This window comes from Haliotis rubra, unplaced genomic scaffold (genome assembly GCF_003918875.1).
Source record: "Haliotis rubra isolate DU_JTF1 unplaced genomic scaffold, ASM391887v1 Scf257, whole genome shotgun sequence".
NCBI classification, from domain to species: domain Eukaryota; kingdom Metazoa; phylum Mollusca; class Gastropoda; order Lepetellida; family Haliotidae; genus Haliotis; species Haliotis rubra.
Genome location: NW_025766636.1, coordinates 851,086 through 867,807, shown reverse-complemented (window position 1 = coordinate 867,807; position 16,722 = coordinate 851,086). Strand labels below are relative to the sequence as shown.

The 16,722-nt window shown below is 42.3% G+C and overlaps 1 protein-coding gene across 1 annotated transcript; it reads right to left on the bottom strand.

Moving 5' to 3' along the window:
• Positions 1 to 200: 200 nt before the first annotated feature.
• On the bottom strand, positions 201 to 14,196 carry LOC124279843 (multidrug resistance-associated protein 1-like). The gene is made up of 10 exons (XM_046715722.1): positions 14,041 to 14,196; positions 9,817 to 9,881; positions 6,939 to 7,058; positions 4,988 to 5,110; positions 3,184 to 3,361; positions 2,924 to 3,004; positions 2,683 to 2,871; positions 2,208 to 2,345; positions 906 to 1,049; positions 201 to 242 (listed from the first exon to the last, which is right to left on the bottom strand). Exons 1-10 carry the CDS (start codon positions 14,050 to 14,052, stop codon positions 201 to 203), a joined length of 1,092 nt encoding a protein of 363 aa, XP_046571678.1. The 5' UTR covers positions 14,053 to 14,196.
• Between the last annotated feature and the right edge of the window lie 2,526 nt (positions 14,197 to 16,722).

The window sequence follows — 16,722 nt, the reverse complement described above, 5'->3', positions numbered from 1 at the left end:
TGCACTCTGTAAACTGCTCCAGAGTATGCATGTTGGATTTTACATTTACCACTCAGCAAACAGAATAAGGTACTGCATTTAATCAGGAAACAGCAGTCTCTTAAATGGACGTGGGCAAAATATATTTGTTAAACTATCAACAGAGACAGGCCTTACCGCATGGTTTATCAGGGCTGTCACCATCTGTTTTATGGTCGTCCTCAAAGGAGAAAGGTTCGAATCCGACTGAGATGGAGGTTGATCTGAAGGAACAACACATGTCACAGTCAGCAATAATATCCCTCCTATCTAAAGGCGGCCTTCAACGAGTCAACCAGTGACCGACAGCATGAGCACACTAGCTACAAGGTTTTATGTGTGGCCGAAGATTACGGGATTGTGGTTTTACTCGGTCATATTACTGATATCATACGGTAAACAGATCAAATGTTATAACTTTCTGACATGTATACATGCTCATGTTACCGAGTGTCAGTGTTGGATGTTCAGTTGAAGCGACATGACGAAATTTTAAGTGGTATATTGTACAACACGTGACATATTGACACAATTACGTTATCTAAACAATAGTTCTCTTCTTTTATTTTTGTAATATAATACGTCGTTTTTCTGTAACTGGAATTGTAGCAGGTGGCTGTGGTTATCCAATTAATGTTATCAATATTGTATTTCTTTTGCGTTCGTGGAGTTATAAACGGGGAAGATAACATCATACAATCGAAACGTCAGCAATTTACACTTCACAGATTCTTTGTTTAATCATTTAACACAAAAACGGTAGACAATGATAAAGCACAACAATCAGTGACATTATTCAGTACAATAATCACTTCCAGTGCATAAGTCCGTTAATGGAGGAGGACTATTTTATTTCAGCTTACGCATGCAATTTTCTAATCAGTTACCTTCAGGAAGAACAGGAACACAAGCGACGTCTCGTTCAAGCTGTATTTGAGAATGTTGAGGTAGGAGACGACGAGAAAGGCGGTTTGGGCGTCCAGCATGTCCCCGGTCAGGTACACATAGGCGGCAAACGTTACCACGGACATCTGTCACCAGCAGATACTCGCGTAGGTGTATGCATAACATACTCTTGCTGATCTGGATACAGCGTAGGTGTATACATAACATACTCTTGCTGATCTGGATACTGCGTAGGAGTATACATAACATACTCTTGCTGATCTGGATACTGCGTAGGTGTATACAAAACATACTCTTGCTGATCTGGATACAGCGTAAGTGTATACATAACATACTCTTGCTGATCTGGATACAGCGTAGGTGTATACATAACATACTCTTTGCTGATCTGGATACAGCGTAGGAGTATACATAACATACTCTTGCTGATCTGGATACAGCGTAAGTGTATACATAACATACTCTTGCTGATCTGGATACAGCGTAGGTGTATACATAACATACTCTTACTGATCTGGATACAGCGTAAGTGTATACATAACATACTCTTGCTGATCTGGATACAGCGTAGGTGTATGCATAACATACTCTTGCTGATCTGGATACAGCGTAAGTGTATACATAACATACTCTTGCTGATCTGGATACAGCGTAGGTGTATACATAACATACTCTTGCTGATCTGGATACTGCGTAGGTGTATACATAACATACTCTTGCTGATCTGGATACAGCGAAAGTGTAGCGAAAAATACTTGGAGATCTGACACAGGTTTCAAACCGATAATATTTTCAATCTGTAAGAGATAATAAAGGTACTGCTTTTTGTCACCAACCCAACTGGTGCAGATCATGTTCGAGATGCTGTGTCTCCAAAGAATATTTAATAGTGCATAACTGTACTGTTTACTATATGTAGCTATATGTAGCAATGAGCGCCAGAGGGCGAGAACGATAGTAATTGTGCAACCAATAGTCTTACTGAACCTATATAAACGTGGAAGTGAGTATAGATTGAAGCAGCTTTGACCATCACCTCAGTCGTGATGTTGGATTCACCTCAAAGCTTTGCAGATCTTACATGGGAAACTCTGGAGTACAGCTATGGTGCTGTCAAACCACGAATTGGAGTCAGAGTGAATCTTGGAGACTACATCAACAGGATACAGGAAGGAGAAAGTAGCTAGTGCGCTACACGTGCCTCTAAAATTGGTCCAGTTGGTCCGACCTGAGACTCAGAACTTTAACGGAGACGAATGCCATATATGGAAGTACGGTATTACCAGATACGGCACGACTGTCCAGGAGAAGCTGAAGAGGGCCGAGGCTGTGTAGAACCGTCTCAGGACGCCAAGTTCGTCCTCTCTAGCCGACATCACCCTCTGCCCGAAACACCGCTCCCATGCATTCAGCTTCACAACCTGCACGTAGAAAGCAGACATGGATCGCCCCGTGAGGATACCCGGACAGAAGGGACCCGTACCCATGCATTGCCTTGAAGTGGACGTTAGACGGAAGAAGTGGGACCAGCACCCAAAGTTTATAATTATGCTCAAAGGGAATTTCTGATCGGTTTTCTACCTGGAAAGTATTCAAGGTCAGGATAAGTGCCTGAAGCTTGATGCTTAGCATTCCTTTGATGCCGTAAGAACAGAGGTCATCTCACCTTCATGCCGTTACAACAGAAGACAACTCACTTCATGCCGTTACATCAGAGATCAACTCACTTTGAGGTCGTTACATCAGAGATCAACTTACCTTGATACCGTTGAGGACCTCTGTGAGCAGCTTCATCCTCTGCTCCGTCTTCTTCATCCTCTCCTTGTCAATGATCTCCGCTCTGTCCGTCATCAGCAGGTTGGTCGGGATGAGCACCAACATCACCGCCAGGCAAACACGGCCGCCACACCGAGCAGGTTGAACAGGCGATAGAGAATATGACCACCGCTAGGAGAGGGCTGAGGATGATCGTGCTCAGTTGATCAACATAGGAGCCGACCTGGCAAGCATTGACTGACATCAGAGTGGTGAGTTCGCCCAGGGAATACTTCTGTCGAGCTTTGTTGGACATCGACAGACTCTTGGTTTCAAAGGGCAAACATTTAAATATTAAATTAACATTAAATATTTGAAATGTCATTTGTAAAATCTACAGAGATGCCGTTAAGAATAGAATAATGGAATATCACTACTGCAATGATGGCAGAGGTATTGATATCGGAATAAGCCGAGTAGACCTGAGTGAATGATTTCTGATACCTTCTTAAAGATAGCAGAGTACATGGCTGTTCTGACACTGCGTCCGAGGCGACTGGAGCCATCAAAGGAGTGCTCAATGAAGATGCTGAACCCGATCTGGTTTAGGAAGAAGGCCACGATGAGACCGAGACCACGCCCCTGTCCCGTGGATCCAGCGTCAATGTAGGTGATGAGTTGGCTGCACGGAGTGAGTGAGTGAGTGAGTTAATGTTGTTTTACACTGCAGTAAGCAATGCTACAGACATGATGAGGTGTTATGAATAACCGTTTCTGGGTAAGGAATACGAGAGGTCAATCAGGGAGGTCACACATTACAACCACCTAATCTCCAACTGTGAGACCGTACAGGCACTAGATACACGAGAGCTGTCTAGTCCCGGATGTCGCAGGATTCGACTGCACTAAGATGTCAAGAGTCCCATTCCCGTCTTTCGTAATATTCCTAACATTGACTGATGTTAGTGTTTGTGGCAAGTAAACTCTTCAAAAAAAGGAAACGCACAGGCCAAAAAAATAGAAATCATTCAACGTATTTAAGTGTACATAGGACGATTAAGCTTGAACATTGATGAAGGAAATTCGACACACGGATGAACATATGCATTGTTGTCATTGTCAGCATTAATTCAGTTCACTCACTGTACATGTGTGGACACAAGGGGGCGTTCAGGTCAATACCTGGTGGCACCTCCCCTTGCAGCCGTCACTGTTCGACTCCAACTTGGAAGGGATTGCACAAATCGTCGGATTTTTGCTTGGGGAACTCTATGCCATTCCTCCTGCAACGCGTTGGTAAATTCTGCAAGTGTCTGAGGACGATAGTGGCGTTTACCGACGCGTCGATTAAGTTCGTCCCATAGATGCTCGATCGGGTTCAGATCAGGCGATTAACGTTTGGATTGGCAAGATAGGCACCAGTTACACGAGCTGTATGAGGTCGAGCGTTGTCGTGTTGAAACAGCTCTCATTGGCGGGAGGAGGTAAGGTCGCAGGATTTGGTTGATGTAGCGATTTGAACCAGCACTAGCTCTGACATGGGTCCCCACACCATGACGCTTCTCCACCAAATCGGTCCACCTCTGTCACGCAGTTTGGCGTCGATAGACACGCTGTCTCCCAGGAAAAGCGATTCATCGTTGAAGGAGGAAACGCGATTGACCGCTGAACCAAACGCGTAGCCATGCCCGTACCCTGCTGCACCATTTGCCACGTCGTTGTCGGTGTAGTCGTGTCAGGACCGCTCCAATTTGTGGTCGATATGCTCGAATTCCCACTTCTCTCAGACGATTTCTGATGGTTTGGTCCGAAATTATTGGAAGACCAGGCATAGGAATTGTCTTAATGACGATTGCTGTCAAATATATCGAAATGAACTGCTGAAAACGCCCGTGCCTTTCCTGTTTTGAAGAGTGTATGTTATTTCAGATCCTTTGGTCCACACCAACTTAAACTGGTCGTACAAGGGGATTTAGTGGATCTGGAGGTCAGTCTTGGTGACTTGATTAACGATCTGTCTTTGTATCCAATTTCCGTGGATCGTTGTTCATAAAGGCATTCGGATTCGGTTATTTACACAACGCCATCATATTTTGGAATATTGCATGGTCCGGCATTAAACAACAGATATTTCAGAGCTAACAAGCATCAATTGTCTTGTTCAATCATTTATCGAAGTTTCCTTCGACTAAAATGTTACTGACTTTCAAAACTGAAATGAAATATATTATTTCAATATGAAGTTGTTCTTTGTGAGACGGACAATGAATGATGACCTTTTCCCATGACATTTTCCTTCTTTACATACCGTAAAATAAGCGGAGCATTCACGGTACATGCGAATTGTATGAGACGGCAGCACTGAGCAAACAGAAACATCCAGCTGAACGACCTGACCAGGGCCCAGACCAGGGATGGGGAGCGGCTGTGTCTGGAGGGATAACAGTAATGACGATAGATAACATTGTACATGTTGATTATATCCCACCAAACAAATACTGTAATATCTCGGCTCAGGGAGTATACGTCTATCGCGAACGCAGGAATGGTGCTGACTGATCAAGGGTCATTAAAGGATCCGGAATCGAACCCAGGACCAGGGATGTTTAGTCTTAATCCTTAACACAGAATCATGTTGGGACACTTCGTTTATGAGAAATCCCAGAGTCCTGTTTGGGAATCATGGTAAAGGATGCTGCACCTTGTGGTATTTTGCCAGAAATAAGACGTCACCTGGACGTCTGTGACGTCTCATCACTTGTACACAGTCCGCCATGTGAAGTAGAAGTCTTCTCGTTCCTACTATCGTGTCTGCTTACACTGACGATGTTCATAATTTAAACTTTGCATTTTTTACCAGAACATGGTCATTGTGTAAACTGACAAATCACACATCCTCACAGTCATTTCTTGCAGAATTAGTCCCCAAAGCATCATTACAATGGAAATTAGGTCGGCAGGCGACGTGTTTGATTGCGTATCATTGTACATCAACAGAACGGTGCTAATGATGCCAAGCACTGGTTCGATTGGTGAAGACTTTGACATTAACAAAGGCTTAACATATTACTGATCGGAGTACATTGATCAGTAGATTGGGAAAAATGAAGGATTCTCATTTGCCATACGTTTAAAATATACTCATGGAAACGTATAAGGGAACACATGAAAGAACAAGTGTTCCTTTATTCTTTCCAGAGTTTCTTCACAAGCTTTGTACAGGGGCCCGAGATGGGCACATTTGCGTAGTATCTTTGGACAAGATACTTAGATCCACATTGTCTCAGTTCACCCAGCTGTAAAATGGGTACCCGTGAGGATGTGCTGGTAATGTGAGTGTTTAGTTCATTGCGCTTAACAGGCAGGGAGTTGAAAAAGTATCGGAAAGTACAACAGTGTCCTATGGCCGGGGATAGTTATGTACGTAGCGCCGTGAGCAGGCAATGTGCCAGGATATGAGCGCCATATAAACGGACTATTACTATTACAAGCTTTGTATTGCACTGTGGGCGAAATTCTGGTAATAAATAAAGGAACACTAGTACTTTCATGTGTTCCTTTATTTGTTTCCATGAGTATATACCAATAACTACCTCTGAATGACACAAATTGGAAACTCTTCCGCCCGAGTTCGTTTCCATATACACTGTTGTGTCGTATATAAAACTACAAGTAACCTTGATCTATCATTTCCCAATACACACGACCGCCTCCAGTGGTGTAGTGGTTAGAGCGTCCGCCCGGAGAGCGGAAGATCGCGGAGTTCGATCCCCGACCGCGTCATACCAAAAGACGTTAAAATATGGTACTTGTTGGTCCCTGCCTGGCGCTCGGCATTAATGGGTACAACAAGGACTGGTCGGCTCGGAGTCAGTATATAATGTGTCTGAGTGGGTATTCATGCTTCACTGCAGCATGGTATCTCAGTGGGCTAGCACTATGAAACCAGCTTCAGTCTGGGCTAGTACAAGCAGCCGCACTTACCAATACACACGCATGCATCGTCGTCATATGAGCGAAATATTCTCAAGCACGACGTTAAACCCAATTTCACCTCACCTCACCCAATACAAACGCTCCTGTAGCAATAATTCTTTTGACGCCTACTGGTGACAATCATTAATTTTCACAACATTATTCACTCTCCTTATAAAGACCCGCAAACAAGGTATTTATTTCTTTGAACAGGTACATGCAAATATACAATGTAACAAACTGTTCAGAAATATTTACAAAATGTAAGTCAACTGTTTTATTACCTTTTCTCCTTTGACCATGATGTTTCCACAACGCTGTCGATGCTGCTGCACTGGTCTTCTTCTGAGACGTCGCTGACATCATCTTCACGCAGCACCTTCTTTTCTCCCTTTGTGATAAGTCTGGTATATGTGGAAATACAATTGCCCTTATTAATAGGTCTTGGCGATTTTGTGTTCGTCAGAAAGCAGATACACTAGACCATCGTGGTTTGCAGTTCGACGTGAAGTGTGCGTGTCAACCGAAGTGAGCGAGTGTGAGGGAATTTACGCCGCATTTAGCAATATTAGGTCGGGGAACGTACCCGTATACCCATGTTGGGAATCGAAACAGAATCATTGGTGTGACGAGCGAACGCTTTAACCACTAAGCTACCGCGCCGCCTCCAAACCGAAGTGTGAACAGAGGATAGGTAGCGTAAGGTCCCATTTTTAAATGTCTGCACTGACCATGTCATTTTACGTTATTTAAACGAAACGCAAAACGTTTCAGAATATTATTAGATGTTAGGGACAACACTACCTTAATGAAAGCACTACAGTCTTACTTTTCTAATAAGTGCAATCCAAGTTATATATTTTTACTTTTTATATGTCGGACACTAAATGTTTGACGGCGAGTTACCGGTTCAAAGTTGCTGTGGCCCAACAACATGTCAAGTATTTTATTGTTTATTGACCTGTTTACACAAGAGTAGCAATGTTGTGGTGCATATATGAAACGAAACACAAGATTACTGATATGCCATTCAATTCTATTCAGTACTCTAAATGTACTCTTAAGTTTTTCTAGTACTCCTATATTGAAAACATAAGGAGTACGTACTCCTGATGTTGAAAAATTATCTGGAGCCCCGAGTTGTAGTTTTTCCCGGGAAGGATAGCGATGAAAATATTTTGGAATGAATTTATTTCTGCTACTGTTATAGTAAGGACAACCCAAAATGAAATGAAATTCATCATCGACAGCCACAGTGTCACACTTAACACATAATAGGGGAGATCGGTCACCGCTTTCTTTACTTTTCTTACTCTTAATATTTTAGTGTCAAACAATTTAGTGTCTGTTGTAAGTGACATATCAGAATATTTACTGAATATACTAAATATAGGGAAACACGCTTTCCTGACTTGCAAAGCAATAGTTTCAAATGCACGTGACATGTTTCTGATTACTTGAAATAACTGACCATTGTTTCGCAGAGGAAAAACAAATCATAGTTACTGACATATTTGATAAACTCAAAATAATTCAACTTAGGAAAAAAGAGCTTTAATGTTCCATGTACATAGTTTTTAAACTGAGTTCTCAAAATCCTGTGTGATTTTTTGTGTCTCTATACCACTGATACTTGTATGAGGCGGCGATGGACCACGGCCGAGTTAATTTATCAACTGAATATATAAAATATATATAAGATATATAAAATATATTCATTAATTCTATCACTGCGTTTTGTCATTCTTTTACTCCGACATGGTAGCTGAACCCCCTCTGATCACAAGATATGGACTATCCCACACCCACTTCACCTAATCCTGAGTAATCAACCAGGCATGACATACCCACATCACCTAATTAATTGTCATTACGGTTGTACCCCATAACCCCTACATGCCATTACCCCTACACCCCAGTACCCCTACAATTAGTTAAAACAACACACGGCATTTACCTGTCTGGCATAATGGACTGACCCAAGGAGAGATTAGTGCATAGAGTATACAGATGAGATCAAGGGAGGGATTAAGCTGTTGTTTAGTGTTTTGTGTCAAGGAAATTTGGGATCAGCTAAAAGTTGATTAGTTTCATGATGCCAAAGAATGGAAGGTTTCATTCAATCCTAACAAAACAAAATCAATACAGTTCAGTAGAAAACTAAATAGAACATTGAACCCGACCTTACAATGAACGGTGTGATAACCAAGACGTAGATAATCATAAGCACCTCGACCCTTCAAAATAATTGTTACTGGGATATTCACATAAACTCTCTGAAACGAAAGTTAGCCCACTGATACAATAAAACTGTGGAAATCCCTAAGATCGGAAATTCAAAATATTGATACTTTATCCCGATTCAAAAACTCGATATTAAGACAATATAACAAAACTATTATTTTTGATCTAAACTGATTTGATTTGAATGCTGATAGGTTTGATAGACATCATCGACAGCCCCTCGTGCTCATGTGGACATCCAGTCGAAAATGCTGTGCATTATTTCTTTACATGCAATAAATACACGGAATTAAGACAAAAATCATATTTCTATTTAAAGGGGTTTAGTATCAACAATGTACTATGGGTATCAACACTGTACTATGGGTATCAACACTGTACTATGGGTATCAACACTGTACTATGGGTATCAACACTGTACGGGTATCAACACTGTACTATGGGTATCAACACTGTACTATGGGTATCAACACTGTACTATGCTGTGCATTATTTCTTTACATGCAATAAATACACGGAATTAAGACAAAAATCATATTTCTATTTAAAGGGGTTTAGTATCAACAATGTACTATGGGTATCAACACTGTACTATGGGTATCAACACTGTACTATGGGTATCAACACTGTACTATGGGTATCAACACTGTACTATGGGTATCAACACTGTACTATGGGTATCAACACTGTACTATGGGTATCAACACTGTACTATGGGTATCAACACTGTACTATGGGTATCAACACTGTACTATGTACACTGAATGTTAACAATTAATTGTTAATGTTCATCAATAAATCATGATGACAACTTATTGTTAATCCTAATGGGTAAAAATTAGGTGAAGTAGGGAGGACACCGGATAATAAAGTTCGAGTTTTCGAAGATTCGTTATATAGGACGGAATAATGACTCACCCATTGGCCCAGGCAAAGGAGATTCGTGAGAGCAGAGACGAGAGGTGGAGAGGCGACGGACGGGGCTGTATATGATATTGATCGGGAATATTATATTGTTGAGGTTTGAACACATCAGTTAGGTCACACTATATTGTATTGCATCCAAACATGTGATGTAGTTGCATAACCGTTGACGGATGTTATACAAACAAACCATGAAGTTAAGTTGGACTAATTATCTAGTGTGTTTCACCAAGTGAGTGAGTAAGTGAGCTGGGTTAAACGTCGCTATGAATGATATTCCGGTTATGTTGCGATACGTCAGCTTGATGTGAGAGGATAACCAGAAGGGGAGCAGGTCTCACATGTCGATCAGTAACGTGCTCGTGGGTTTCAGCAAAGTGTATACATCTATTTGTGTGCAGCACTTCCGAGTTCTAGCCATGCCATCTAACACGTTAAAACCCAGCTCACTCACTCGCCCAGAGTTACCAACATCAGTTAAAAAGAAAAAGTTAAAGTAACAACATGGGCAATGGGGTCTCTATACATATACTAGTTAAAATAGAATTTCCTATAGTCAGAGTTAAATCAACAGTCCATGGCGAAAAAGTCAGCCAGTTTGTCACGTCGTTCAACACGAAGGTCCACTTTAGGGTGAAGATTGGAGAACAAATGTTGAGACAGATGAAACAAAGTAAAGCGGCGCTAAAATCTCAAGTCTGACCAAAAACCCTCATGCGGCTCTCATAACGATACGTTATAATACGTGTCATGCAGTCCATATCCAGTCTAGAACGATACGTTATAATACGTGTCATGCAGTCCATAGCCAGTCTAGAACGATACGTTATATTACGTGTCGTGCAGTCCATAGCCAGTCTAGAACGATACGTTATAATACGTGTCATGCAGTCCATATCCAGTCTAGAACGATACGTTATAATACGTGTCATGCAGTCCATATCCAGTCTAGAACGATACGTTATAATACGTGTCATGCAGTCCATAGCCAGTCTAGAACGATACGTTATAATACGTGTCATGCAGTCCATATCCAGTCTAGAACGATACGTTATAATACGTGTCATGCAGTCCATATCCAGTCTAGAACGATACGTTATAATACGTGTCATGCAGTCCATAGCCAGTCTAGAACGATACGTTATAATACGTGTCATGCAGTCCATAGCCAGTCTAGAACGATACGTTATAATACGTGTCATGCAGTCCATATCCAGTCTAGAACGATACGTTATAATACGTGTCATGCAGTCCATAGCCAGTCTAGAACGATACGTTATAATACGTGTCATGCAGTCCATAGCCAGTCTAGAACGATACGTTATAATACGTGTCATGCAGTCCATAGCCAGTCTAGAACGATACGTTATAATACGTGTCATGCAGTCCATAGCCAGTCTAGAACGATACGTTATAATACGTGTCATGCAGTCCATAGCCAGTCTAGAACGATACGTTATATTACGTGTCATGCAGTCCATAGCCAGTCTAGAACGATACGTTATATTACGTGTCATGCAGTCCATATCCAGTCTAGAACGATATGTTATAATACGTGTCATGCTGTCCATAGCCAGTCTAGAACGATACGTTATAATACGTGTCGTGCAGTCCATATCCAGTTTAGAACGATACGTTATAATACGTGTCATGCAGTCCATAGCCAGTCTAGAACGATACGTTATATTACGTGTCGTGCAGTCCATAGCCAGTCTAGAACGATACGTTATATTACGTGTCATGCAGTCGATATCCAGTCTAGAACGATATGTTATAATACGTGTCATGCTGTCCATAGCCAGTCTAGAACGATACGTTATAATACGTGTCATGCAGTCCATAGCCAGTCTAGAACGATACGTTATAATACGTGTCATGCAGTCCATAGCCAGTCTAGAACGATACGTTATAATACGTGTCATGCAGTCCATATCCAGTCTAGAACGATACGTTATAATACGTGTCATGCAGTCCATAGCCAGTCTAGAACGATACGTTATATTACGTGTCGTGCAGTCCATAGCCAGTCTAGAACGATACGTTTTATTACGTGTCGTGCAGTCCATAGCCAGTCTAGAACGATACGTTTTATTACGTGTCGTGCAGTCGATATCCAGTCTAGAACGATATGTTATAATACGTGTCATGCTGTCCATAGCCAGTCTAGAACGATACGTTATAATACGTGTCATGCAGTCCATAGCCAGTCTAGAACGATACGTTATAATACGTGTCATGCAGTCCATAGCCAGTCTAGAACGATACGTTATAATACGTGTCGTGCAGTCCATATCCAGTCTAGAACGATACGTTATAATACGTGTCATGCAGTCCATAGCCAGTCTAGAACGATACGTTATATTACGTGTCGTGCAGTCCATAGCCAGTCTAGAACGATACGTTTTATTACGTGTCGTGCAGTCCATAGCCAGTCTAGAACGATACGTTTTATTACGTGTCGTGTCCATAACCAGTCTAGAACGATACGTTATATTACGTGTCGTGCAGTCCATATCCAGTCTAGAACGATACGTTTTATTACGTGTCGTGCAGTCCATAGCCAGTCTAGAACGATACGTTTTATTACGTGTCGTGCAGTCCATAGCCAGTCTAGAACGATATGTTATATTACGTGTCGTGCAGTCCATAGCCAGTCTAGAACGATACGTTTTATTACGTGTCGTGCAGTCCATAGCCAGTCTAGAACGATACGTTATGATACGTGTCATGCAGTCCATAGCCAGTCTAGAACGATACGTTTTATTACGTGTCGTGCAGTCCATAGCCAGTCTAGAACGATACGTTATATTACGTGTCGTGCAGTCCATAGCCAGTCTAGAACGATACGTTTTATTACGTGTCGTGCAGTCCATAGCCAGTCTAGAACGATACGTTATATTACGTGTCGTGCAGTCCATAGCCAGTCTAGAACGATACGTTTATGATACGTGTCATGCAGTCCATAGCCAGTCTAGAACGATACGTTATGATACGTGTCATGCAGTCCATAGCCAGTCTAGAACGATACGTTATAATACGTGTCATGCAGTCCATAGCCAGTCTAGAACGATACGTTATATTACGTGTCGTGCAGTCCATAGCCAGTCTAGAACGATACGTTATAATACGTGTCATGCAGTCCATAGCCAGTCTAGAACGATACGTTATAATACGTGTCATGCAGTCCATAGCCAGTCTATACGAACGTGATGCACGTTTTAGTCTAGAACGATCGTTGCAGTCCATAGTCCAGTCAGTCCAGAACGATACGTTTTATTACGTGTCGTGCAGTCCATATCCAGTCTAGAACGATACGTTATATTACGTGTCATGCAGTCCATAGCCAGTCTAGAACGATACGTTTTAATACGTGTCATGCAGTCCATAGCCAGTCTAGAACGATACGTTATATTACGTGTCGTGCAGTCCATAGCCAGTCTAGAACGATACGTTATGATACGTGTCATGCAGTCCATAGCCAGTCTAGAACGATACGTTATAATACGTGTCATGCAGTCCATAGCCAGTCTAGAACGATACGTTATAATACGTGTCATGCAGTCCATAGCCAGTCTAGAAAGATACGTTATAATACGTGTCATGCAGTCCATATCCAGTCTAGAACGATACGTTATATTACGTGTCGTGCAGTCCATGTCCAGTCTAGAACGATACGTTATAATACGTGTCGTGCAGTTCATATCGAGTCTAAAACGATACGTTATAATACGTGTCGTGCAGGACATATCAAGCCTAGAGAGATTTTTGTTTTGAAAAATGTCCAACCCGGCACATTATCGATCCATTTTCTCTACCAGTTTCCAATGTATTATAACACACGAGATGCCTGGTAAAAAACCCATCGTAAGCCCATTACCTGCACCAAACCGATAGGCTGGCAACTGACCAACGTCTAGTTCTCCATGAGTGATTAAGTTAGGTTTTACACCGCTTTTAGCAATATTCCAGCAACATCACGGCGGGGGACACCAGAAATGGGCTTCACACATTGTACCATGTGGGGAATAGAACCCGGGTCTTCCGCGTAACGAGCCAACGCTTTAACCACTCGGCTACCCCACCGCTACGATTGTAAATACAACACTTTGAAGCGTAAAAGACGCATGTAGGTTTATGGGCACAACAGACGTAAAGCATGGTGTCCGAACTGCCGGGGTCAGATCTATCGAAGTTTTACTGTATGACAATCATACTTGCCTGACCACTCATGCTGTGTTGGGGGGCTGTTGATGTGTGGCGGACCCCGCTAGTTCCGTGCCGGGTTGGCGTACAGATCACCAAGTCCTTTGCACCTCATTGTGCAATACCGGCTTCCTTTAACCGTCTTCCTCGCCACTACATGGCTGACCTACTCATTCCTGATTTCGGCTTATCTTGAATAGCAAGGTCATTGGGTCATATTCTGTTGCTTCTCTTTTCCACCATTGTATCGATGATAAAACATAATGAAGGTTTATTCAGTAAACAAGGCGATAACATGCATCTGCCCAACAAGTTTTGTCATTACTGACAAGGCCTCTGGTTGATAAAGTCGACTGCGTTTTAGTAGTAAAAAGGGACATAACTCAAGCAACTGTTGATTGCGTTGTTGTAAATAAGATATACGGTTACGAGAGATCGATCCCCATAAACAGGCTTTTCTTTTCTCTTGATGTTTTTTTCCCAAACTGACAGGGTAGGAAGGTTTTTACAAATATATTGCATTTCGCAAGTTACTACTATATACAAATACAACTGATTCTAGAGTAGCAACAAACCTTCTATGGCGGAGGTTGTTGTTGATGAGGATGTGTAACGCTGAGCTCAGCAATATTTAGGCTATTTGACATATTACTACAGACATGTATGGCATGTGCCTTGCAAGTAAGCGAGACTGACCACCTGATCCCGTTAGTTGTCTCTTACGGTAGGCAAGAGTTGCAGTTTTAACAAGGATCTTGAAGGGTCGGCACTCGAGATAAAAAAACCGTGATGGTTAGGTCCGGGTTAGAATGAACCTTCAGTCACCCATGCTTGTCGTAGGAGGCGACTAACGGGATCGGGTGGTCAGACTCTCTGGCTTGGTTGACACATGCCATCGGTTCCCAATCGATGCTCATGCTGATGATCACTGGATATAATAATAATAGCATGCTTGTAATGCGCTGTTTTCCATGTACAACATGCTCAAAGCGCAAGACATAGAAGTACATACAAACAGACTATAGCAGAGAATAAAAGATTAGAGAGATACATGGAAACAATGCAATGAATTATCGTTTACACTCATAAGCTAATCTGAAAAAGTGCGTCTTTAGTAAAGATTTAAAATTAGAAAGTTCTGTACAGTCACGTAGATATTGAGGTAGTTGATTCCAGGCTGTAGAGGCTGCATACGAAAAGGACCTTTCACCATACGTAGAAGTCCTAACAGTGGGGATAACGAGGAAACGTTTATCCTGTGAACGGAGAGAGCGACATGGGCGGTGCTGTGTGAGGGACTGGGCCAGATACGAAGGGGCAGATCCAGACAGACAGCGGAAAGTGAGGCACAGAAGCTTGAATTGAATCCTATAGTGAATGGGCAGCCAGTGTAAAGAATGTAGGAGTTTCAGAGCGTCATCAGATTTACGTGACTGGGTCACTATACGTGCAGCAGCGTTTTGCACACGCTGAAGTTTCCTTATCTGTGTCTTAGTGGCACCAGCGAGAAGGGAGTTACAGTAATCAATCCTGCTCATAACTAGAGACAGGACAAGAGTGGTGGCAGATTCGGTGGTGAGATATGGTCGGATATGTCCAATAGTACGCAACTGAGCAAAGCAGCTCTGGACTAGATGGGAAACGTGATCATCCAGTGACACATCTGAGTCGATAATCACACCAAGGTCTTTGACCTTGTCAGCGATTTTGATGTTTGTATTATCAAACCTAAAACATGTAAGACCACACTGTGATCTCCTTTTCTGTGGCCCTAGGACAATGCATTCCGTCTTGTCACTATTCAGTTTTAGTTTGTTGTAATGCATCCACGCCTTGATGTCTTCACAACAAGTGCTCAATTCACTCAAAGCCCTGTGCGCCTGAAGTGGCCTTGACTCCATGGATCTGTAGACTTGAGAGTCATCAGCATAGTGATGTCTGTCCGCTTCATGTCTTTCCACGACACTTCCAAGCTCCTTTATATACAAGGTGAAAAGAACCGGTCCTAAGACGGATCCTTGTGGAACCCCACACGTAAGATATGATGGGTCAGATGACAACTTGTCAATGATTACACACTGACTTCTATCGGTCAGGTATGATTTAAACCACTCTAAAGCTGTTCCATCGATGAGAAATTCCAACCTCAGACGTTCCAGGAGTTTGCAATGATCGATGGTGTCAAATGCACTGCTTAGGTCAAGAAGTGCCAAGACTGCGAGATTCTTGTTATCGATGCCAAGCCGAATGTCACTGATCACTTTCAGCAATGCAGTCTCGGTGCTATGATGGCTACGGTAGGCGGACTGTAGATGATCATGAAGGTCATGTTTATCAAGATGTTCAGAAAGTCGTGTGCATACAGCACGCTCAACTAACTTGGAAAGATAACTGAGATTAGATACTGGCCGGTAGTTGCCAAGCAGATCAAAGTCTAAGTTTGGCCTTTTCAGGAGTGGCTTCACTAGAGCTGACTTAAAGGAAGACGGCATAATTCCATATTCAAGACTAATGTTGATGATTTTTGTAAGAGTCGGAATTAAAAGATCAATGTTATCAAGGATGATGGATGTCGGCACAGGGTCCAAGTCACAGGAAGTAGGATTGGACTTCCGGATAATTTTCAACACTTCATCACAGGTGAATTCATTGAAAGTAACCAGTTTCTCCGAGCAATCATCAGTTAGTTCAGTAGAG